General features: G+C 47.9%; 1 protein-coding gene and 1 non-coding gene across 4 annotated transcripts in view; one reads left to right on the top strand and one right to left on the bottom strand.

Annotated features, from left to right (window-relative positions):
- The window catches only part of pex5la (peroxisomal biogenesis factor 5-like a), a 49,075-nt gene that overhangs the window by 22,208 nt on the left and 1,216 nt on the right, over window positions 1–25,651 (bottom strand). For 2 of the 3 annotated variants that reach the window (XM_029000233.1, XM_029000235.1), the window contains exons 1-2: window positions 10,675–10,964; window positions 767–871 (exon numbers count right to left, since the gene is read on the bottom strand). The exons of the other annotated variant lie outside the window; for it this stretch is intronic. In XM_029000233.1, coding sequence (XP_028856066.1) covers window positions 767–871; window positions 10,675–10,716 — 147 coding nt within the window. In that variant the 5' untranslated portion in view covers window positions 10,717–10,964. Of the gene's footprint in view, window positions 1–766; window positions 872–10,674; window positions 10,965–25,651 lie in introns of those variants that run through there. 3 annotated transcript variants of the gene reach the window in all.
- LOC114802762 (5S ribosomal RNA) lies at window positions 24,421–24,539 on the top strand. The gene has a single exon (XR_003751780.1). It is a non-coding gene; the product is annotated as a 5S ribosomal RNA (ribosomal RNA).

Below are 25,651 nucleotides of genomic sequence, written 5' to 3'. Positions count from 1 at the left end.
AGCGGGTCCTCTTGAGGAGCGCCACCCACTCTGAGATGGGGGTCTGACCCCGCCACGGCGCTGCTATGGCTGCATGGCCTTCAACGTGGCACATGACAATCACCCTCCTTCCCAGAATAATCAGGATAACTGAGTTTATGATGCTTATAAATGTCACACTACAGTCGGCACAAAACAAGACGAAAAAAAAAAAGAATAATGGCTGATTAATTGCTCGTCTGAATAAAGCTTTAAGTCACTTTAATAAAAATGCAGCCCATAAAACATGACATTTAAATGTCTCCACCAAAAAAACCCAAACACCGTGGCAAGCCAGAGGCTCACATCGGCATTTTCTCTCTTTCGAAAGGTAATTAAAATGTCGCACTGGCGTCAGTGGTGGCTATGGACTCTCTCAAGAAGGGTGTTCTTCATAATAAACAAGTGCATACATACACAGAGTACAGGTTGTGTGTGTGTGTGTGTGTGTGTGTGTGTGTTGAGATGCTTTAGAACTAGGATATCATCCTCACCATAGAGCTACAAAAAAAAAATAATAATAATAAAATGATGGATGCTCAAGCCATAATTATTCTGTCGGGACATTTTTACAGAAAATTCATACGTGTAGTTAGTGATGCGTTGATGTTGGATAGTTGGGACGTTTGGCTTGGTCTGCACTGACACCGATCCCCCAGAGCAACACAGCATGTTGGTGCTTCACAACCCTACTGATAACATGGTTTTGGGTCACTGCCTCTTGGGTAGCTGCAATGGTTCTGCCCACCTTGGTTGTCACAGTGAGGAGGGGTTTTCCTTCTGAAGACGCCTTACTTGGTATCTCCTTCAGGACCATGGCAACAGTCTTATCTGCGGCCCTAGAGTCTTTCCCCTACAACAGTGAAATCAACAATGACTTGTGTCAGGACAGAGTGTTCATATATTCAAAAGTAGCTGTAACTCCCGAAAGAATTACTGAATAACATGAATAAACAGACTGAAAAGACTCAATTACAGTCATGGCGTTTTATGGTTTATGGTTGGACTCTCCTGCAACAGGTTGTAACATCGACTTGGAAACAGACAGAGCAGATGGAGACACATATATCCATTAAGGAGATAGAGATGGAGACACATATTTCCATTATTATTATTATTATTATTATTAGAGTTTTTCATCACAGGCTGCCCTTGCCCCGTGCCATGGCCTGTCTCAGATGTATTTCTTGTGTGATGGTGTGGCATCACCAGTCACCATGGTGACCATCAGGGACACGTTCTGCACCGGAAACAGGGTGAACCTGGGCCACCAGCTTTAAGAAGGTCCTTTTACGTAAGAGGCTGAATGGGTTTTTCGAAAAGCCTGCCACCCTCCCATCTGATGGTATTTTCCTTTTAACAAAAGACCCGGGGTCCGTGCTGGCAAGGCAATCTGCATCAATCAGAATGTAGTAGCAAATGCATATCACCGATTACACGGAAAATGCAAAAATATACAAATGTTCTTTCAAAAAAGTGAAACTATGACTCAAATTGATATAACATAATAGCATGAGATAGTAACGTATCTCAGCTGTACTGTACAGATGGGACTAGTTCTAGTTTTGCCGATGATCCTGCTAGAAATAGCAGCTTCATCACGCTGAAATGTCCTACTTGATTCCTTAGGTTGCAAATGAGTGATGCTGGTCTGCTGTGTACAGCATGATGTTGGCTCCTCCTCTTCATTCTATTAATGAGCGTGGGCACCTAAAGGGGATCCCACTGCTCTTAATAGGGCGAAGGAGCCAGCTGCGTCCACACAAGTAAACTGAACTGTGACATCAAGACAGAAATGTGGTCCACTAGATTGTGGGAAATCTATAATGAACTTCTATCAAGTACAGTTCTGTGTGCTGTACATTCCTTATTTTTTTTATGTAAGACAACAGAGTTTCTTTTAGTCTACATTTTCAGACAGATACGTAGCAGAATGAGTTTTACATTAACAGTTCCATTAAAGACTTCCCATCAGTTTATTTCCAGCAACAGGACAATATACAGTGACCATTACATGACATTTACAGCATTTATCAGACGCCCTTATCCAGAGCGACTTACAATCAGTAGTTACAGGGACAGTAACCTGGAGGGTTAAGTGTCTTGCTCAGAGACACAATGGTAGTTGGTGGGATTTGAACCTGGGTCTTCTGGTTTATTGGCGAGTGTGTTACCCACTAGGCTACTAACACCCATTGACCAAGAAGTACAGATAAATCCAAAAATTCCTTCATACATATATGCCCCATAAATAAAAAAAATGACAGATGATAATGGAGCTTTTGTCCCATCATCACAGCGCACACATATAAAGACCCCCTTCCGTACCCCCGCACCCTGTTAAAATCAGCGTCGCTGATCTATATCTCGCCTCTATATGATCACATTTCGGTTCGCGCCGAAGGTTACAGGGGATGAAACTGATATGAAATCTGTTGCTTCAAACGATGACGTGGCCCGCGTTGTTTGTGGGGGCAAATAAAGTTTTCCTGCCTGAGCTGTAAAATCCAACCAGTCACGCTGAACTAATAGATTTCCCGGTGTGTAGAATTACATCTTGTTCCGGAAAAACAACAGCGGCGGCGCCGTCCCCACAAACCATCCAATTCCGACAAACGCTCAGTCAATTACACGCTCTGCTGATGGGGAGGTGTTCTCTCATACGGCTTCATTCTCTTCACCTCCACTGCCTGAGATGCGCGAGGGAGGTTTCTCAATAACGACCAGCCGACGCCTCCATTTACCACAATTTATGGGTTTTTTTTGCATGAAATCCGCCACGTGTGTGTAGCGTGTAGGTTCGGCCGCTTGTTCTTGCAGTTGACAGTGTGATATAAATAGGGGTCTGGACGTGTTGCCAGCCGAGTGGCCCGGTCCGGATTGTGTAACGGCACCGTGGCGAATGCACCAGAACGGCTCCTGACAACCCCGCCCCTTTTTGAGCTTCAAAGAGAGCGCGTGCACAACACCCTCGGATATGTGCCCGGGTTCAGGTCGGGCACATGGGCGCGCCCAATCAGACGATCGTCCTTCGTCAGCCTCGACTGGGGAAGCCGAGACGGAGGACTGTTAATGATGAATTCCGATGGGGTCTCCGCTGTTAACCTTTGATCCCTTTACGCGGGCGCGCCCCGAGTTTTGGCTCCTGTCTCCGGACGTTTTACAACCTCGGCACAAGTTACAGGCCCGCTGCCCTCGACCTGCTCTCAGCACGCCCGGGTCGCATGGAAGAGGCGTGAAGTTTGATGCGACAGATAAAAATAACCTGAACTCCAGCCAGACCCTCTGAAAGCAGCAATTTTACACTAAAGAAAGATGCGGATGTGAAAAGTCGGGATAAAAACATCAAACTTTAACATCCTTGGTTCTCATACTGTGGTACAGCCAAAGTCTCCACATCTGGTAGATGCATCTGATGGTTGGCTGGTAGTAGCCTAGTGGTTAACACACTCGCCTATGAACCAGAAGACCCAGGTACAGACCCCACATATTACCATCGTGTCCCTGAGCAGGACACTTAACCCTGAGTGTCTCCAGGGGGGGACTGTCCCTGTAACTACTCATTGTAAAGCGCTCTGGATAATGGTGTCTGGTTAATGCAAAAATAAATAATATTCATGTTAGGAGTAAAAATATACCTATGCTTATGATGGTGGCACAAGTTTGAGGACCGCTGTTTTATATGATTGCAAGTAAATTGAACCACATTAAAAGACGCTTATTACAGCATGCACATCACCACTGAGAGAATGTAAAAAATTATGCCCTGGCAGTGTTTTTTATCTGTGGCGCGGCCTAATTTTGGGTTCTGAACTAATTAGTGCTGAGGGAGTTGGGCTCTCTGTCTCTCCTCTAAATCAGCCTCCCTACCGCCACTGGCTGCCATCTTACGCAACGTTGGGAAATATTTAAGACAGCGTTGCAAGTCACTGTTTATGGGTTGGCAACCTGATGCGTCCCCTTGGCACCTGAGCTTGGCAACTTTGGGAACTTCTTTTTTTGTATAACAGCATGTAGTGACAACCAGTTTGCACCGAGGCCCCAGTGTACCATGTAAGCCCCGGTGTAGGGAAGCTATTGTAATGCATGCAATATCTGGGCCCAACTCGGTCTGCGATTCAGCATAAAAGCAATCAATGGCATTTTGCACCGTACATTATTTGCATTCTGCTCCCATCTGAGGCGTGCAATATTTTGTGGCATTTGAATTTCATTCGCTGTATTGCGTTTGCCACTAGATGACCCGGAATATAGACCCCCAGCCATATCCCTAACGTGCACGCATTTACATGTCCAAAACTGATTAAAACACTACATTACAGGTACTGATGTTTTTTCCTTTTCTCAGACATATTTCAATACAGTAAATTTATTTTGTACACAAATATAGATAAAACGAAATAAACTGAAATTATGCCTTATTTGCTGCCATAGCCTTTTCCTTTCTTTTTTTAATTTAGCTGCTGTTTATAACTGTATGCATATGGGACACAGTTGAATGAAGGGGTATTACGTCCTGATGTGTAAAACACGAGCTCGTTGACATCTGCGCGACCCTGTTTTGCTGTGAACGGTAAATATGCTTCCATGCGACGGGTCTGGGGCGATAAGCTCCTATACCGCCTGAAAAGCTGTGACGTTTATGCGTCCACCTGCTTTGGGGACGCGGCCCGAGGCCAGATGCCGGAGGATTTGGATGAGTGTGTTGTGCCGGGATCTGTGTATCAGGTCCAGTTCAGGGGCTAAGCTGCTGAAATGGATGCCAGTTGATCCTTTTAGAAACACATGCAAGCTTCCCCAACAGCAGCTGCCTGGGAGCCGGTCCCACGGTTCCCTTTTGTTGTTGCCAGAGTTGGGAACAGGATAACCCAGCATCTGCATCCAGACCTTTGCCTTGGTTGTGACCAGTTACATAAACCCTTTCAGAGACCCCATGGAAAGCGGTTATTTTTACCGCTCACGTGGTGAAAAGCGATCACGCCTGCTGTACGATAAATATTTCATCGGCTGCATTGTCTCGGTCTGGATAGCGGAACCGTAATGAGCCGTAATGAGTGAGGAGCACGAGGGGACATTTGAGCTTTACTGCATCATCCCGGCCTCTGTCAGGGATCAGGGCGGTGGCAGCCAGATGCCAGCTGATCTCAGGCCAGCTGTCGCCGGGTACCTGCTTTATAATTCTGTTTGTCCGGCTCCCCTTTCTTCTGTCTTTACTCCCTTTACCCTGCTTCCCTGTCATCTTCTCTTTCATCTCTTCTCCTTCTCTGCACATGTTTGGGTGGTAAAGGTTGGTTACCTTGCCCCGATTTGGCCGTGATGTGAAAAGCAGCATTTGCTGCATTTACCAGACTCCCTTATCCAGAGCGACTTACAATCAGTAGTTACGGGGACAGTCCCCCCCTGGAGACACTCAGGGTTAAGTGTCTTTCTCAGGGACACAATGGTAGTAAACGGGGTTTGAACCTGCATCTTCTGGTTTACAGGTGAGTGTGTTACCCACTAGGCTACTACCACCCCTGTGGTCCTGTGGGCCTTTCAGCTGACATCTAATCTCCCTCCCACTCCAACAAAGGAACAATTGGTCTTTGGCAAAATTGTCCCGAAACATCCTGAGATGTGCCAGTCATGAGGAACCAGATGAACAGGGATGCACAGCGCTGCACCACTCCATCAATTTTCGGATATTGACTCTCCATGGGACGTCTCAGCACCTCACCGGCAACCTGCCACTATTGGGCATTGTATGTCAAGGCAGGTATGAGTTACAAGATGAGATTATATGTCCTCTTTATCAGTCTTGATAAAAGACATCTATATTGCAGTGATATTTTCTGGAGTTAACATGCAGACCACTTAGCAGGGCAGTCCCTGTCTTGTAGTACCACTGCAAACCACAAGAGGTGATAGTGAATTGCTGTAATAGCAAGTCAGAGTGGGCAAAGAAGCAACTTTTATGGTCCAACATTGTCTTCTAACCCAATGGCTAACAAATCCATCTTAGGTTTTGTAACGTTTTGCCACATTCCATCCAGAAAAAGAAAGCCGGCCTACCACATCAATGCCTTGCCATGACCACGGCATTCCGAAACAGTGGTGCTAAATCATATTAAACTAGGGCATGCGACAAACTTCGAAATTACTTTCCCGAATACTTTCAAGCCATAGATTTTGATCCTCCCACTCATGTCTGCCCTTTTGCAAATGCTTAAGTTTGACATGTCTTACCAACATAAGGAAGTGGCCCCGTAATCAGAAGGTTGCCAGTTCGAATCCCGATCCGCCAAGGTGCCACTGAGCAAAGCACCGTCCCCACACACTGCTCCCCGGGCGCCTTTTATGGCTGCCCACTGCTCACCAAGGGTGATGGGTTAAATACGGAGGACACGTTTCACTGTGTGCACTGTGTGCTGTGCTGCTGTGTATCACAAGTGACAATCACTTCAATTCACTTTAAAAAAAACTCTCCACCTTCCGTTAAAAGACTCTGATCTGATTGGCTCAGATTCTGCGTGTATCAAGGGACAAACCCTGACTTGTAGATTAAAGAAAGGAAACACAAGACAAGCATGGGACATTTCGCATCATAGGGCACCAGTGAAAACTGTTCAGTACTTCTAGCGTTCTTAGTTGAAAGACTCCTGCCACAGTTTCAGAGGGACAGTAGTGACTTATGAAGGACTAGAAATGACACGGCAACAAGTCGGTGCCGAACACCTTTAAATGAAATCCTGTCCAAGCTCTAAATGTCCTCCTCTGCTGTGCTGGTTACTACCCCCTGGTTTTTGGAAGTTGGCTCTCCCTAACATTACATTACATTTACAGCATTTACCAGACACCCTTATCCAGAGCGACTTACAATCAGTAGTTACAGGGTTAAGTGTCTTGCCCAGGGACACAATGGTATTAAGTTGGATTTGAGCCTGGGTCTTCTGGTTCACAGGCAAGTGTGTTACCCACTAGGCTACTACCTTGCCTAGATTTTGTCGTGCAGGTTTGGAGGACACACTGCATGGTCTTTTATAAATGTACTTGCCATTTTTTTATGCATTTTTGCCGTATCGCTGATTGCTACGGTGCAGACCAGGATCAATGTGATACAGTCCAGCAAGGGAGCCTGCATGGAGGAATTATGCAGGGCAAACTTTGAAATGGCAGTCGGCCGGCCTGATCTGAATGGCAAATTTTAAACATGAGTCGGTGACAGTAACAAAGCACAAGCGTGACCTTTAATGGCAGTTTACCACTGAGATAAGGGCCGTGACTAAAAAGCCAGAGCTTTAACGGACATTAGCGGATTTTACCCACGAGTGTATTCTAAAACAGGGAGGCTGGATGCCTGCCACGCCCCACCCAGTCGATCTGTCGATCTCATAAATAACAGGCTCCTTCGTCTGTGCAGCATGGGAACAAATTTACAAAAGGACGTGTGTGACGCATGGTGGCCTTTTGACGTCTTTCAGCATTAATCCAGAGGCGTTAAACGGGTTGTTGTTCTGTATACGTGCCATGGGTAACGTCCACTGGGTGCTAGTAGCCTAGTGGGTAACACACTAGCCTGTGAACCAGAAGACCCAGGTTCAAATCCCACTTACTACCATTGTGTCCCTGAGCAGGACACTTAACCCTGAGTGTCTCCAGGGGGGGGGACAGTCCCTGTAACTACTGACTGTAAGTCGCTTCGGATAAGGGCGTCTGGTAAATGCTCTAAATGTTAATGTAGTGTTAATGCTGTACGTGCTGTTTATCTGACTTTTTGATGGAGATGCGGTTGAAGAGATGCGGCACTTCGCTTCATTCCATCCTCTGCCAGAAAACGAGCGCCTTGTGCTTCTTCTCTTTGGCTGCGTGCGACCTGCTCGGCGCCACATTTAATTCCGTCCTATTTCAATGTTTTAATTGCAGCAAAATAATGGCCAACGCCAGTTCAGACCGCACATGCACCCGGGCCCATTAGTCTGCTCGATGTAATTGGTTCACGGCTCCGCATGCATCTGCTGTGTGCATAAGACGACGGGACCGGGGGCATTTGTCATGCCACGCCGTCCTGCCAGGCCAGGCTCTGCTTCCATTAGCGTGACTTATTCAAATGGCCGAGTACAAGGACTAGCCGATAAACAACGCTTCTTTATGAGATTGGTTCCGGAGTGCAGTGATTGTATAGAACTTAGTACCACACCAGCCATTAAAACAAATGCACGTTCTATATAGTTGTGAATAGCGTGAGTATTAACATCAGGCGTCGTATTTCTCCAGTCCGAGTGAACCGTTTTCCTCCTGCCCGACTCATTTGCCAGCTCGAAACACTGGCTGTAACAACAGGGGTGCGGAGTCTCCAGGGACGCCCGGTCCGCACTTAATCAACGTCACCCCTCTTTCCTCTGGGCTTTTGGGGAGATGCAGGACCAGCCAGTGAATCTTACAGCGTCTCAAAGGGGGGGAAATGTGGCTGGAAGAACGTAGCGCTGGGAGACGAGGAGATCTTTAATGAGGGTGGTGGTCCATAAAAAAATAAAAAAGCGCCCATGGAAGGTGGTTGTTGGGTTCAGATTGTGCTGCAAATGGCCTCAAATGACTTCACAACATGAACACACGCCGTCCACAGAGTTTTACTTTCATCAGCCTTTAAATTGATGTCCAGACCCCGCTTGCAGCAATTCTGCTGGGGCCACTTAAAAGTTGAACCTTTTGCGCAGGACACGGAGGGCAAAAGAATCCCCACATTTTAAAGCTGGAAGTTGAAAGTGAAGTGATTTTCATTGTGAAACACAGCACAGCACACGGTGGAGTCACAGTGAAATGTGTCCTCGCCATTTAACCGCCACCCTTGGTGAGCAGTGGGCAGCCATGACAGGCGCCCAGGGTGCTCGGTGGCACCTCTTCTGATATAAAATTTGTGGAATTTTCTTAGGAAATTAAAGAAAATTATGCATCGAAGGCATTTTAAACGAACCCGAGCAGCCTGTGTCCTCCTCAATTGTCCATTGCATTCTGTGGGACAATAAGTCTTCTCCAAAGGGTTTGCTGTCTGAGCAGATCACATGACGGTGACCTTTCGGCCGAACCATTTTCTCACAACGTAACCTTTCATCCTCCCGGCGGGTTTTCTCTTTCAACCTGGCCACCTTATTGACCCATGAACCCGTTATTTTCTGCTGCTGTGAACTTCTATTTAAATCTACTCTCCGAATTAAAATAATTTAAAAGTTAAAACTCCCACTTTTTTATCTTTTTTTGCCCCCAACTTAAAATGAGATAAAACAGTTCGATATTTTTTGTATAACGGTGTATCTGGATGAGATTGTTTTACGGCGAAATCGCCTGTCAGCCCGCTGTCACCGCGCGGCCGTGATACACTGTCACTTACGCTGCTGTAATTTATTGGTTTATTAAAAGCGCCTCTTGGACATGAAAGATGGAGCAGGCAGCAGGGGGTTGTGTTTCATGAGAACGTGAACTACGCTCCTCACGGCTCTTCACCGTTATGATGGAATCATGTAAAACCCGCCGCGATATTTTAAAAAGGGACCACGAGTCAGTTTTATTTCAAATCTATTGAAATGTCAGAACCCGTTGAGTTCGTGTGGCCGGAGGGATGAGAAGAAACGAAACGCACACGTCCTGTACATCCTGTGGCGTCTCCATTCATCCTTGTCTAAATCTATACTTTTGACGCTTTAAAAGGATGCCGTAGCTGCAGTTCCGCCGTTCCTCTTTATTTCTCCTCCCGGCACCAGCTCCACACAGGCACAGTGGCACCGAATGATCTGCTCTTCGCCGCATTCCCCTTCCGGCGGGAGGGAGATCGATGAAGTCCCTGGTTAGTGAACTTGCTCCTCGCGCAGCAAGAACAACCGACTTCCCTGCCTCCATCCATCACGGCGTCCCGGACACGGCCGGACGGTGAACCTTATAAATTTTCCTGTTTACACGCGCACCCTTCACTTCTCCTTATTTCACTGGCAATTTTCCGGGTTCTTTTACTGGGATGCAAAGCAGAGCAAAATGCCTCAAAACTTCTTACTGTATCTTTCTAACAACGTGATTGTTGTCGGTGAGCGTTGTCCTTTTTACCGTGCAAACGTTCAACCGCGGTGCTGTCAGAAGAACTGTGTTGGTCAGACCAAAACCGGCCTTCTATACTACACGTGAACACAACTCACAGCCCGCGAATGACTGAACGGTGAGTCCTATTGGGATTTCATGTGATGCATTATCACATCCTCTTCTCTGAACTTCGGCCCAGAAGACGCAGCATCTCATTTGCAAACATACAGTTCAGCACAACACGAGTCCAATTTAGCGCCATTTCTTGCTGCGATTTAAAAGGTCAAGCAGAAAAACCTACAATTGTGTTTTTCCATCATGGAATTCATGACAGCTCCAGTCCAGACGTTGTTCATGTTGTAAGCGACTCTGGTCGCTGGAAATGTCTGTCGATGAGGGAATATCTGCATACATGTAGACTCGTATTACAATTAGTGTTGAGTTCTGATGGGGCGACGCCGTGTTCACTAATTCACCGTCTGTCACTTGATCGATTAGTAGAAAAGTCTAAAGAAGCAACAAAACTTTGCATTTAAACGTACTGATTGACTGACCGGATCAACAGCGCAAAGAACACGAGATTTAAAGACGATTACGGCAGCCATCGCTCACCTTTGCCATGTTCGCGAATTGTATTTGAATATTAGCCGCCATGTTGGACTCCTCAGCCCCAGTCCGCTTATCTGCTTCCCGGTGACATTGCTCCCCTCCTTGAGACTTTTATTTATGTCGTACCCGTCCATTCTCTCCGCATCAGTAACGAAGGTCCCGCGCACGCCATCCACGTCCTCGTCACCGCCCGGGTCCCCGTTCCTCAATGTCACCGGCTCGGTGACACCTCCGCTCGACGCCGCGGCTCCCGCCGGCCGCTCTGGAGGGAAGTCGGGGGAACTCGCCGAAGTGACCCGCCCGCATTTTATTTCCGATCCACCAGCCCTGGCAGGTGTGCGGTCAGGAATAAAATGTGCCGACGATGCAGAACATTATTCTTATCTGTCCTGCCTGGGGAGGGGAAGGAAGGGCCCACGAACAAATTAGCGTGACAGACGACCGCGGCGGTTTTCTGCAAGCTCGCCGTCTACGGGTCCCACAGATGGTTGATGTGTTTACGAGTGCCTAATCCCTACAAAGGAGGTCGGGCGAGGGGGGAACAAAGTCGTCCGAACTGGGGAAAAAAAGTACGGCAGGAGGTCCGTAACTCCATTACCCTGCCAGCGGCGTGTCGGTGGAGCCGTGGCCAGATGATACGTATATTCATTTAGGAAACAAAGTGTCTCCAGACTCCCGGTCTTCTGCTGCGTTCGCAGGGTGGAGAGGGGAATCGAGAGCTCCGAGGTTTCGTCACACCTGTCCAGTTGCCGTTGGCTCGTTCCATGCCATGAAAGAAATTTGCTTTACTTGTTCTGTCGGTAAATACGATTTAACCATCGCATGATGAGGAACGACCAAAATCGCACAAGTTGTCATGCTTTCCATGCTAAAATAGAAGCAACTGTCGCTGCTACCATGAAACAGCAAAATGCTGTTATCCTTTTAGAACCAATGTGCTTTTATAAGCTTAAATGTAATAGAAAAGCTTTTATGGCCGTGCCGGATGCCGCGCACCACACCGCGTCTGCATAGTAATAAGAGATAAAGCCTCTGTATTCACGGTCCGGACTTGCAGAGAACGTCGGGCTGCGCCTAAATCCAGGCTATGCATTTGACTGTCGATCCATTACAGGAAGACAAATGAAGCGAAATGCGGCGAATGACGTGAAGATGTGCCCTGAATGGCTTATAAGCATCTCGTCTGCGAAACTTGCTTCATGCACAGGATGCGTATCGGGCGGCCAGAACCATGTGGACGAAACAAACATTACCATAACGACACTTTTACAGTTTTTTCCTACATTTTTAAACAGCCATAATGAGTGTAAACTCAATTAGGTTTTGTTTAATAACTTTAAAAATATTAAGAATCTTAAGCTAGCTTTTATTTGCTTGGCACCTCACTGATGCCGACATGGTTCTCACCCCTCAACAGCAAGCCATATTACCCACACAGGGCATCATCTGCATGGTGTGTTCACTTGCAGCCAGTAAATATGCATACATCCTCTGGACTCCTTTGTTTGTGGCAGAGTGGTTTGTCTTTCTAGAGAGGCTGAGTGCATAATTAAAATAATAGAGTGCTAATGACTTTGACTACGTTGCATCTCCTGTCCTCGCCATTGCTCGGCTAAGAGGGTCCCGTCTCTCCGTGGCTTAACCTGATTATCCCGCCTCAGAAACGCCGAATCGTTCTCAACGGAGATCCTCCAGTCCTGCTGCCCCAGATCTCACCAGCGCTTCGCCCGCCTTACAGTACGGCAGCGTGAGGACTCAGAGCTTTAAAAACCTTTTGTCTGGCATGGTGGGCCAGAAACAGGGACAATGGCGGTAATTACCGGGTCTGCTTACTTCTGGCCTTTTGTGATGCATAACAAGTTATGCAGAAAGAACCGTGGTCGCTTCTAAAACCATGTTGACAGCAACCATTTCTAATATTCAGTTGTCTGGTTTGATATCAACCATATCCTATATTTATAGTTTAGAATGTTTTAACGAATACTTATTGCTGCTCTTGACTTTCGTTGCATTGATCTCACTGTGATTCAACATGGTGATTTTTTTTTATGGCTTCCAGTCTCTGTGTGGGTGAGAGTGGTTGTGTTTGGTACGGTTGTAACAGTACCACGATACAGACCTCCACTGCAACAAAACTCTCCATTTCGCATCATGAAATCGCGTTTAGGGCTGTTTAGTATGTTGAGGAAAACAACACATCTACAGCGTAAAAAATTCATGCATGGAGTGAAGTGCTGATAATCGGCCGTGGGTGTGGTGCCCAGGTGTCTTCAGAGGGTAGAGCTGTAATCGCCCGATTGGGCACGAACCCGATAAGTACAGCTGTTTAAAAGCCCAGCTTTCTTTGTGCCCCCCATGAGACTAAGAGGGAAAGGAAAAGTGTGGCGAAATGAACAGGTTTAAAATATGATCATCAGCGGCTAGCCTCCGTTTCACCTCCTCAGCATCCATTTTCACATGTCTCTCGCGATAATTATAAAGCATCACCTGGCGACGGTGGACGAGAATTGCAAATCAAAAGAACGAATAAATTAATAAAACTAATTTACAACACTTTTGCCAATCACCGAAACACGTTTACAAGCAGGAAATCATACGGAAAGGATGGGCACTATACATGAGCCAAAATGATTGAAATTTAGGCTAAGATTTACAGCTTTAGGTATGGGTGGCATGGGCACGTTGCCATCTTGTTGCAGGCTGCGTTTGGAGTCTCGTTACTCTCGTCTGTCCTGTAAGCGAGACTCTTCACCTCGACTGACTTCGCGCCGTTAAGAAGCCCGCGAGCAGCACCGGCGGTGGGGAATGAGCCTTTTTTTTCTGTGCCGGCATCAGCACTCCTGCCACCCAGAACACCTCCGTCTCCCTGTCGCCTGCTTCCTCGCACCTTAATGGATGGCTGTTAAGGGTCCCGCTGTGTAGAGCTGGAGCCCAGAGGCGGCTGGAGTCATGGCAGCCCACCATGGATCACTGGCTTAATGGCGGCGCACATTTACAGTAAAGTATAGGCATTTTCATCTTAAGCCCGCCATTGATTTCTGCCGCCACAGCGTTCGTCGGCGGAAAAAAAAAGGCCGAAATCAATTTCGGAGTAAATCATTTAATGCGCTGCCGCTGCACGGGAGATTGTGACCTTTTTCGGTCGAGACGTTATTAGCAGATTTGGCCTGCACCACATTTTCTTTTGCACCCTTGCTGAACTTGAAGTGAAAGTGATTGTTTTTGTCATCGCGACGCACCGCAGCACTAACGGGCGAGGAAGCAGAATCGTGGTCAGAAGGTCGCGGGTTCAAATCCCGAACCGCCGATGTGCCACTGAGGTCCAGCCCCACACGCTGCTCCCCCACTTCACTTTCACTTTCTCCATTAAAAAATCTAAATCCAGCTGATGCTCTATAGACCCCAGCGTTTTATTCAAGTGCACAATCAAGTGCACAAACCCGTACGTTTTTCACGTCGGGTAACGGCTGCAGTGACGCACATTCTGACGGGCATTAATGCGGGAAAACAAAAAGAATTATTTTTAAAGACAGGAAAAGGCTCCGTCCAGAAGGAAAGTTAAGTAAAAGCGAATATTTATTACGCCCTTTTGCTTAAGCGAAGAAGTCATCTCACCTTGGAGAGTAACTTGTTCCTCCGTTGCCGTTGTTAAACTTCCCCCGGCCCCCCTGTAACCCCCGACTGCGACTAACAGTCTCATACGGCTCCAGCGTATTAGAATGGACCAGGCGCCCTTCAATCTATTCATGATCAAAACCACCATATCCCCATCTCTTGTTATTGAGAGAGGTTGGTGTGTGTGTGTGGGTTGGTGTGTGTGTGTGTATGTGTGGTAGGCCATCGGGCAGCTCATTACCTTGCTGCAACAATCAAAAGAACTCTGTCAGAAGACGGATGACCTCCTGCAGACATTGATCTCCGAGATGGCTGCAAAAGATCAGATTCTGGCAGATGGGGCGCGCGCCTCATCCCCAGACTTATGCTGGTCCTGAGGGTGCATCTTCATCCCGGTTGATCCAGGGTTGGTTATGGACGGTACGTTAGAACCGTACACGATGCCTTAAGTATTTTAATTGTAAACGATTTCAGGAGGAAGGTGCCCAGAACAAGACTGCTACTAAGTAAGGGACTGTCTGCAAACTACGGTAAGGTGTGCAAAACGATGACTGGGAAGCACACTCTTCATCACAAGAGATAACAGAAAGACAGAACAACTCAATGATTTGCTAAAATATGGGTTTTATTTATTTTATGCCTAAATACTGCTGCCAAAAACTGCAAAAAAAAAAACATGTTGTTGTGCCAAACAGACTTTAATATACATAAATCTATATTCCCTGAGATCAGATTCTGCAGGCCCTGGCGTAGGGACCTGACTTCTCAGACGGCTCATGCCGGAGGAAGAAGGGACCCCGGACCTGACCCTGCGAGTCTCGGAGCCAGGCTCCGGGCTGCCGGGGGAGCCGATGTTGCGATATGGCCGCCGTAAGCCCTGCATCTGGGAAGCAGATTAGCCGGGGCGAGGCCATTCATACGGAACGCTGCGAGGGGCCAGATAGCGGGAAACGGGCCTTTATCGCGCCTCTTTCATGTGCCACGTGCCGGGGTTTGTTTGCGATCAGCCAGCCGCAGGCTGGCAGGCAGAGAAGGATCAGGCATGGGGATCCGTTCATTATTTCCCCGCATGGACATGTAAGAACCCCCACTCTTGTGAGAGCGGTGAGTCGCACGAAGCGCGGGAAACCCATTCATCGCCAGGCCCACGTCTCCTTTTAATTACGGTAATCGACTGAAATCTCACCCCCGGCCAGTTCGCCCTGGCTGCCACCGATGTGTCTGATAGCTCGTCTGCTTCTGCAAATTTCGCCCGGGGATCTTGACAGAGCGTCACATTAGTATGAACTAATGGCAGCATTTTCATGAAAGGGCTGAGGGACACAGAAGGGACATTATCTTGAAAAGCCCCATATCACAAACATGGGTTTTAACAGGACCTTCTGGAAGACTGTGAAAAACCGGGTGGTTTTTGGGGGCTGACCTCTCAGTCTACTAATAAACTGAATTGATTGTCATTGTGATACACAGCGGCACAGCACACGGTGCACACAGTGAAACGTGTCCTCTGTATTTAACCCATCACCCTTGGTGAGCAACGGGCAGCCATGACAGGCGCCCAGGGAACAGTGTGTGGGGACGGTGCTTTGCTCGGTGGCACCTCAGAGGCGAACCGGCAACCACCTGATTACGGGGCCGCTTCTTTAACCACTAGGCCACGGCTGCCCCAATGGCAGGAGCCTATTATTGGAAACCAGCAACCCGCATAAGGTGACCACGCAGCCTCTTTCCATGGATTAATGGTGACGTCCCCGGTGCCCTCGGGGTTCAACAAAAGGACCAAGGTCACCGCGCCCCGCCCGCTCAGTGCCGTTGCATTTTGCGAAAGTCAGATGCTTCATTGGGGTGGGGTACTTTTTATTGTTTTACAAAAATGGAGAACCTAGAGAACTTACAGTAGCATCACGTACCAGTGAATACAAATTCAGTCAAACTGTGTATTCTGTCAGCAGGTCATTAAATGAATTAGTTTAAGCCTTCAGCGTGAATCGATAATCGTATTTTGTCCATTTAGTCAGGATGCATGCAGCCCTAATTAAAGAGGCAGAAGATACAGGATGGGGTTTTTCTCGAAGTCATCGATCATGCGCACAGGGGGCTTCAGGCGCAACCAAATCATGCGATATTGGACCCGATCCGCTTTTATCGGACTTCTTGTGGCCCGGACACATTTAGCTTCGTCTGTGGACACCCGCCAGGCATCGATCCGCAGGTTACGAGACGCCTCTCAGGTGAGCTGCTAATTTTGGGGCGCTTGCGTCAGAAACGCAGGGAACCCAACCGCTCTCTGCCTGATTTGACTCCATCACGGCGTGATTGTTCTACGCAGCAAGCGGGAGGAGACAAGAGAAGCCGAACGAAAGATTGCAATCAGTCGTCGGAAGATGACGAGAGTTCCTGTGCTCCAGGAGTGGGTGGGACAGGGCGGGACGGATTGTGACACTGTGGGGGTTGAATGTCACTCCACCGACAAGTTTGTCACAGAGAGGCCATTTTGCTTAAGCTCTCAGCGCGGTGGGGAGGAAGCTCTTCAGCTTTTCACCGCAGCCATGATTGCGACGGGTAATCCTGCCTTAGTCGAACTTTTATTTTATCGCTGATAAATACAAACTTACGAACATAATTAAAACAGGAGGCATTTGTACTGTCTTGCCGCTTAATTGTGTGTTTTTGAATTGGTTTTGTCGGTTTCAGATCCTCAGACAGGTGAAGTTAAAGTGAAGTGATTGTCACTTGTGATACACAGCAGCACAGCACACGGTGCACACAGTGAAATTTTTCTCCTGCATTTAACCCATCACCCTGAGTGAGCAGTGGGCAGCCATGACAGGCGCCCGGGGAGCAGTGTGTGGGGACGGTGCTTAGCTCAGTGGCACCTCAGTGGTACCTTGGCGGATGGGAATTCGAACTGGCAACCTTCTGATTACGGGGCCACTTCCTTAACCGCTAGGCCACCACTGCCCCAGGTTTGGGCTCCCTCTGACCTTTTCCAAGGTGGAGGGGCATCTCTGTGGCACAGGAAGGGAATTAACTGACACGACGTGATACCGTGGTTCTGCAAGACGAGCAGGTACAAACTGACAGGCCGAAACGGAAAGAGACGAGGAGGTCGGTGGTCTAAATCGAGCACGTCAGGGATGTTTATTAAACGCAAATGTCATCTCTGCTTCATGAGGGATTTGGAGGTGTCGTTTTGGATTTTCATAGGTTGCATCGGCACTCGAGCTATTTCCCCTGACCTTTTGCCTGGGCATTATTTCATCTAATTCCCTCCATCGAGCGAAGGAAAATGAGACTCTTCTGAGGTTTATAACTTCTTTTTTGCAGTGGAAAAAAAGTGAAAATGAGTCTGCAGAGCCAGACTAAAGAGCGATTAATTATAATAATTCCATCTTTAAAGAAAAAAACACTACGACTTAATCTGAATATATGTGCACTTTATCCCACTTTGGATAAACACAGTTAAAGTTATTATAACAGTAACTGCTTAAAAAAAACTATAATGGCAGTTACAAAAGGCAAAGGGTGTACAAAACAACATTTTTACAGTAGAATCATGGCTCACATTAATAGTCATTAACGATTTACAATTTTCAGTTTTTTAGTTAACCCGTTTTGAGTCATTAGTTGAATAAAAGTATGTGATGTGAAATCAGAACGAAATGAAATTGCTGTTGGGTCTCAAACGTTGGGTCTCACGTTGGGTCAATTTGATTATAAAATGCTGCCCTGCTGCAGCCTTGGCAGATCCATGACTGTCCCAACACTCAAACTTGCGTAAAAAAAAAAAAAAAAAACTGCCGAGTCCACCCAATCTGGCAACCATGACCAAGTTGTCACCAAGTTTCTGAATCGTGCACCGGAATGCCGAAGATAGGCCTCTCCTGCAAAATGAATGAAGTTATCATGCGACTTCAGCCTGTTGGGGTCATGAGCAATGAAAAGTTGTCCCCGCTCGCAGGATAAATGGGCCCGGCTGTGAAAACAAGCTGCTTCAGCACGCGCCGCCTCGTGGGAGCGGCGGAGCTCTGGAGCCACCTGAGAAAGCCATCTGTGCGCTGCGCCCGGTGCAGCCCCAAATTACAGCAGCCCCAGACTGCGAGGCTACGAGGTCACAAGCATATACATACACACACACAAACACACCTTCACTAGAACATCTTATATCAAGTAGGAGGCACATGTGCATCTGTTACATTTTACATTTACATTTACAGCATTTATCAGACGTCCTTATCCAGAGCGACTTACAGTCAGTCGTTACAGGGACAGTCCCACCCTGGAGACACTCAGGGTAAAGTGTCTTGCTCAGGGACACAATGGTAGTAAGTGGGGTTTGAACCTGGGTCTTCTGGTTCATAGGCGAGTGTGTTACTCACTAGGCTACTACCAGCCTTACATAGGCTGTAATATGGAAAATAGCAAGTAAACATATTTGTCTTCAAGTGAACTTAAGTATGAAAAGTGTGATGATTTTTTTTAATGATTTTTGCAAGGGGACTCTAGCTTAATTAATTCATTTTAGGTGAATGTCACACTTGATACACCAGTCAAAATGAATCAAATGACACTTTCTATTGAAATGATCATAATCAAAAAAATCCCATTAGTTACAACCATGTGGATATGAAAATGAAGTGATTGTTATTGTGAAACACTGCAGGAGGAGTGTGTGGGGACGGTGCTTTACTCAGTGGCACCTTGGCGGTTGGAGATTCGAACCGGCAACCTTCTGGTCCCCGGGCGCCTGTCATGGCTGCCCACTGCTCACCAAGGGTGATGGTTAAATACAGAGGATAATTTTCACTGTGTCACTGTGAGCTGTGCTGCTGTGTATCACAAGTGACAATCACTTCACTTTAATCTTTAAAATTTAAATCTCTGCTGATAAAGTCAGTCGGCGGATCAGGTTGAACTTCATATAATCAGTTAAAGAGGCGGACATGGTTTCTAATGGCTGCTGTGGCGAATGCCAGACAGTATTTATCACCATAAATTATTATTGTATATATATGATTATATATATATGCACCTCGCCACCTACATACGGGGAGACGGGCTGGAGCCCCTCCCAGTATAACCGGATTTACCCCAGTAATCTCGTCCCCCTGTCTGAATTAGCTGCGCGATATTGGGTAAAACCTCCCATAATTAATGCTCGCTTGCTTATTTAAATATCGGACGGGGCTCCGACTCAGCAGCGAGCCGGTGGTATGAAATTGAAAAGGAATTCTGGGTAAACGGTGTGGACGCGCCGCGCTTTTGAAGCCGCGGCCTCGGCGGTTAATAGGATTTGCTGCACAAACGGATGAGTGAGGTATTTAAAATAACTCCCCGTTGAACCCCGTCGCCTGTCGGCCGCTCTGGAGCATCTGTCCCTTCGGCCCCGGCGTCCCGGCCACTCGCCGGGCCCTCGGAGCAGAATTTCATTAGCTGTAATTAGAGTTGCGCTGGCGAAGGCGCGTGAACACAGGTGGTAATCTTAGCTGACGGCTGCTGACGTAGCCGTGGTTGGTGTGTGTGTGTGTATTTATGGAGAGCCGGGTCTTGGTAGGAACGACCTCTTCGGGTCTCCAATTTGAGGAGACGCTGACACCAGAGACGTTTGGAGACTGTCCCGTCTTCTCTGAGCACAAAAATAGCAGCGCAAGCTGAACTCCCACAATGCAACGTGGCCTCTGGTGCCCCCAGGGAAGCCTGCATTGTGTCCCTGCTTGTGTGGGGTTGGTGAGATGATGAGGAGTCTGCAGTAAAGGCGGCGGCGCTGGGAAGATGACTTTTTCCTTTTGCTCTTGGTGCGGTTGTGGGTAACACACCCGCCTATCAACCAGAAGACCTGGGTTCAAACCCCACTTACTAATCTAATAAACAAAATTACATCTACACATTAGATTTGTTCTAATTCTACTTCTCAGGTCCCTATAGCTTTTCAAGATTCTGAAAATAACATTTCAGTACATTTGAAGCATTTACCAGACGCCCTTATCCAGAGCGACTTACAATCAGTAGTTACAGGGACAGTCCCTCTCTGGAGACGCTCAGGGTTAAGTGTCCTGCTCAGGGACACAATGGTAGTAAGTGGGATTTGAACCTGGGTCTTCTGGTTCATAGTCGAGTGTGTTACCCACTTAGGCTGAATTCCAGGAATTAGATTTGAAACAAGGACCAATCTGGCAACATTGCTGCAGGGGACTTTTATAACTGCAGCTACTCCAGCGAATGGCCAGCAGGCTGTAAGTCTAAATATGTATCTGTTAATTAAATGTACGACTCGGTAGGGATAGAAGCGTAATTCTAATGCAGATGTTTTTTTTTGTTTTTTTTGCATGGCCCCACCTGCCTCCCTCTCTCTCTTCCACCATCCAGCAAAAACAAGTCTTTCATCCATCACTGAGCCGTGGAGGAGTTGGCGCCAGTGCACTTCGACCTTTCCTTCCCGCCTCTCCCGCTGACCCCGCCTCCCTGCGAGGGACACTAATGATGCTGACTCCACCTGAGCCCCGTGAGCCATCAGCACCAGACATGTTCGCGCCGGAGCCCCGGGGCGCGGCCGGGGACATGGGAGCGGAGGGGGCGGGGCGTCCTCCCTGACTTTACCCTTGGAAATTCAGCATGTGGCTCTCCGGCAGCGGTTCATTGTGCGCCGGCGAAATAAAGCATGTGCGAAGTGGGCTATTTATAGACGTACAATTCCCTGCTCCCAGGTCTCTTTAGCAGAGACAGGAAGTGCCAGTTTCGGCTACTGTACAGCCCGAGACATAAAAAAACACACACGCCGGCTCTGGCGCTTTGCGAGGCTATTTGGGGTCTGAGCGATGCCTCGCCCTAAAAATCCAAACTCTCGCAGAACTTTAAATCACCATCCTCAGACCTAGCACGAGTCCCACTGGGCAACACGAACCTTTGAAAACGATCCCATAAAAGTTCTATTTGTCCTTATTTTTCCTTCCCCTTATTATTCAGAATATGTTTCATCAATTAATTAATTAATACATTTTATTTTCATCTCAGCAGCCCGCTTATGTAACTAGGAGTTTTGTTCTATTACGGCTGTAATTACCTTCAGCATTAATAATTGAGAATTTGCTCGGTCGCTTTTTCGTGACCAACTTACGTAACGAGATTCCGAGACAAACAATTCGTTTGTGGCACAAACGAGCCGATAAACTTAATTTGGAAACCAGAGAGCATCTCTGTTTGTTTCACTGCCCCATCAGCTCTCTGCAGACGCCCCTTTAGGATCCCTTTAGGATTAGTAACGGGACGAGGGGATGGATCCGAGGGCGTCGGGAAGACGAAGATGTCACCTTCCTCCAACATTCCCTCCTTCCTCCGGCTTAGCACTTGCGATTCGCTGACCAATGAGGGCGGAGTGGCAACGCGAAGGCGCCTCTGCGCAATAAGGTGAGCGCTTAGGCGGGAGATTTCATCTGCTGAATGGATCAAGTGGATCTGCATACCAACAGGGGGGGGGTGACAGAATCTGGACCGGCCGTCATTGACTGAACGTCTTCCCCTTGAACAGAGCGAGACGTCACAGTCCATGCAGTGCGAGGTTCAGATCACATTTACATTTACCGCATTTACCAGACACCCTTATCCAGAGCGACTTACAATGAGTAGTTACAGGGACAGTCCCCCCTTGAGACACTCAGGGTTAAGTGTCTTGCTCAGGGACACGATGGTAGTAAGTGGGGTTTGAACCTGGGTCTTCTGGTTCATAGGCAAGTGTGTTACCCACTAGGCTACTAACCCTATTGGATTAGATGCAGGCCATATATTCGCCAGGTGAGAAGTCTTCTTCGTGGCCTTACAAATTCCCGATGAGCGTCAGACTGTTGTCCACAGTTCCCTCGGAGACGGATGAAGCAGCGCACGCTACCCTCCCGCACGAGTTGGGGAGCTTTGGCCTACTTCCTGGAACGAGATTTGCTCTGTAGCTCAGGGGAAAAGAAGCCGAACGCCACCATACACACACACAAAGCCCATCAGCGTCTTCGCTAGGCGTCTAGCGGGGGAACGATGTGTCAGTTTTTGTAATTGTACTATCATTTCCTCGGCTCTTCATGGCCGTATTAAGGAACCAACAATAGCACGATGAAGCCAAGAGGAACCTGTTGTTTACATTTACATTTACCGCATTAACCAGACGCCCTTATCCAGAGCGACTTACAATCAGTAGTTACAGGGACCGTCCCCCCTGGAGACACTCAGGGTTAAGTGTCCTGCTCAGGGACACGATGGTAGTATGTGGGGTCTGTACCTGGGTCTTCTGGTTCATAGGCAAGTGTGTTACCCACTAGGCTACGACCACCCCGAGGAACCAACAATAATACGATGAAGCCAAGAGAAACCTGTTGTCCTGTCTAGGACACAAATCGCAACAACTGATGCAAATTAGACTTTGAAAGTTTGTCCACAGACGTGACCAAATCAGCATCGTCACTTGCTAGTTTAACCAATCGTAGCAAAAATATTTTTATTGATGTAGCTATTAAAACGTTTTTATGCAATTTCATACTGAAATATGCTCTGTGCCTTGCAGACTGTCCACTGGTGTAGGTGGAATTTACCGGAAGGTCATGGACATTGGATGGTGAAACTAATGTAATGAAGACGAAAGGTTAACGTTTCACTTCTCGCCAGTCCAATCGCAAAGTCCAGCCAATAGGAAGAGCTGGACTGCCGGCCAACTAAAAACCGGCCTGGGAACGTGGCACTCTCTTTCTTGCCGGATTGACACTGGAAGCCGGGCTTTTGTTGCACCACAGACAGAAGGTTGGGGTGGTAAGTGTTTCAAGTACAGTACAGGACTGATAACAGTAATTAAAAGACCGTCTCCGGTTCCCTCTAAAGCTCTGGTTCCCCGGTAGGTCTTCTAGTTCAGAGCATCGTGGAGCAACATGCACGACATGGTATCGGCTCCTGACATGTCAGAAGCTGCAAAAAAACTCTTTTTTTCAACCCCAAAATACAGAATTGGGGAAGATGATGGTTGACCGCTTCTCTACAAGGTTAAAGCAATCGAGTAGATCCGTTTCTGAAAGAAGCTAGTTGCATGAAAATGGCATGATGGTAATTATTACTAATTACAGATAAGGTAAGTAATAAAAAAACAGTATCTCTCCATCCCCAGGAAGTCTCAGTCCAGTCACAAACCGTCCACTTCAGGGACGTCTCCAGACTCCGGCCATCACTGTCTACCTTTGCCAGGACCACTGCAGTGGATTCCTGTTTGTTCCTCAACAAACTGCTGCTAGGGTCCTCGTGGAATTGTGGAAAAGTCCTCAAATCCCTCCACGCCGCGCTCCCTACCCTGCAGATGCTGCAAGTGTGAAGTTGTTGTCGCTGAAACGTGTTACTCTGCCCCCTAGTGGACGTGGACGTCGCTTAACCTCGACACCAACGCGCCGGAGGTGTAGATGTGCACTTGTTATTGCCCTTAAACGGATCCTCCGGACCAGAGTTGGTAGTCAGTGTCGCACAAGGGCCCTTTCTTAATGCCACATGATGGGAGGGACGCGCGACTTCTTCAGCGCTCCGCCTTACGAAGCCCGCCTCCCGCCGTCTTCTCGTCGCAGGCAGGCAGGCAGCTCTCCCGGGGACGCCGTTTTTCCACTCGGCTCCTCATCATTGTCCCGCCGGGGCGCTCCCTGTTGATTGTTTTTCTAGCCGGCCTTGAGTTTTGTACTCCTAGATAAGTGGCCTGGAGAGAGGTGACACACACATGGGTGCTGCCATCGGAGTTCGGAGCCGGCAATTTGCTCCACTTCCATGAGCTTCTCCACTCACCGCAGGAGCAAAAATGGCGTGAATTAAATCAGGGCCACAGCCTTGGATTGTGACGGACGGCTCATTGACTTTAACTCGACGACGGCCTCTTAGAATCCCCCTTTTCCTCCTCGAGCCGAGCTTTAACGACAGGAACAAACGTGGCCCTGAAGCAGCACGGTGACAAATGCAGCGTTCCCTGTGGCAGAACACACGAGGAAAAAGCATCAAGGCATCCATCGCCGATGGATCGATGGCCCTGGCACGTCCCAGCAGTTCCTCACCTGCATGTCTGGTTGTCTTCCAAATGCAATTTTAGATATAAAAATACATCTTGTGCAACATTCCCATTCATAACGCTCAGCTTACGGCCATACCAGCCGAAGAACGCCCGATCTCGTCTGATCTCGGAAGCTAAGAAGGTTTGGGCCTGGTTAGTAGTTGGATGGGAGACTGCCTGGGAATACCAGGTGCTGTAAGCTTTAACTATTGAAAAACGTTTTAAAATGAAGTTTTGGGGGCAGTGAAAGTGAAAGTGAAGTGATTGTCACTTGTGATACACAGCAGCACAGAACACGGTGCACACAGTGAAATTTGTCCTCTGCATTTAACCCATCACCCAGAGTGAGCAGTGGGCGGCCATGTCATGCGCCCGGGGAGCAGTGTGTGGGGACGGTGCTTTGCTCCGTGACACCTCAGTGGCACCTTGGTGGATCGGGATTTGAACCGGCAACCTAGTGGTGGCCTAGCGGTTAAGGAAGCGGCCCCGTAATCAGAAGGTTTCCGGTTCGAATCCCGATCTGCCAAGGTGCCACTGAGCAAAGTACCGTCCCCACACACTGCTCCCCGGGCGCCTGTCATGGCCGCCCACTGCTCACTCAGGGTGAGGTTAAATGCAGAGGACAAATTTCACTGTGTGCACCGTGTGCTGTGCTGCTGTGTATCACATGTGACAATCACTTCACTTTAACACTTTAACTTTTTACACGATGCGGCCACCGGGACACCGGAGGAAGAGACGCCACTCGGCCGCAGAGCTCCAGCCAAATACGCCGAGAGCAGCAATTAAACATGTTCTTTATGTCCTTCAACTTTTCCATCTTCCCAACAGTAACTGGAAGTCTAAAACACACGAATAATCCCGGTTTTAAAAATGAACGACCGGGTGTCGGTCTACTGAACGATCTCCAACAAGCGAAGGCCTACAGATGGAGAACAATGTCATATTTCTGCTCAGGGTCTCGTCCTCTACACATATCACGTCACCGTTCCACGAAAAGAAGCAAATTAAATCAATATTTGATGGAGGTTATTAGTAAAACTGCTTGCTGGTGTAAACTGGTAAACTTTTGCCCCGTACAGTACATGTGTTATGTAATGTGCCAGATTCCCTCTGGGAATGGGCGTTAAAGAGGACACTAGATGACGAGCAGCTGTCATGGGGACAGGTCTCGTCGCGGCCCGCCATTTCTGCTGAATGGCTGAATGTTCCGGATCTAATACCTCCCCGTGCCTCGTGGGAATTAAAAATAGATGAGCTGGAGAAGGCTGGAGCTGGAGAGCTCGCCTGGATGGAGATCTGAGGCGATGCTGC

Source organism: Denticeps clupeoides, chromosome 13 (assembly GCF_900700375.1).
Source record: "Denticeps clupeoides chromosome 13, fDenClu1.1, whole genome shotgun sequence".
Classification (NCBI taxonomy): Eukaryota; Metazoa; Chordata; class Actinopteri; order Clupeiformes; family Denticipitidae; genus Denticeps; species Denticeps clupeoides.
The sequence above is the reverse complement of the archived record's forward strand: the minus strand, read 5'-3'. Positions and strand labels throughout refer to the sequence as shown.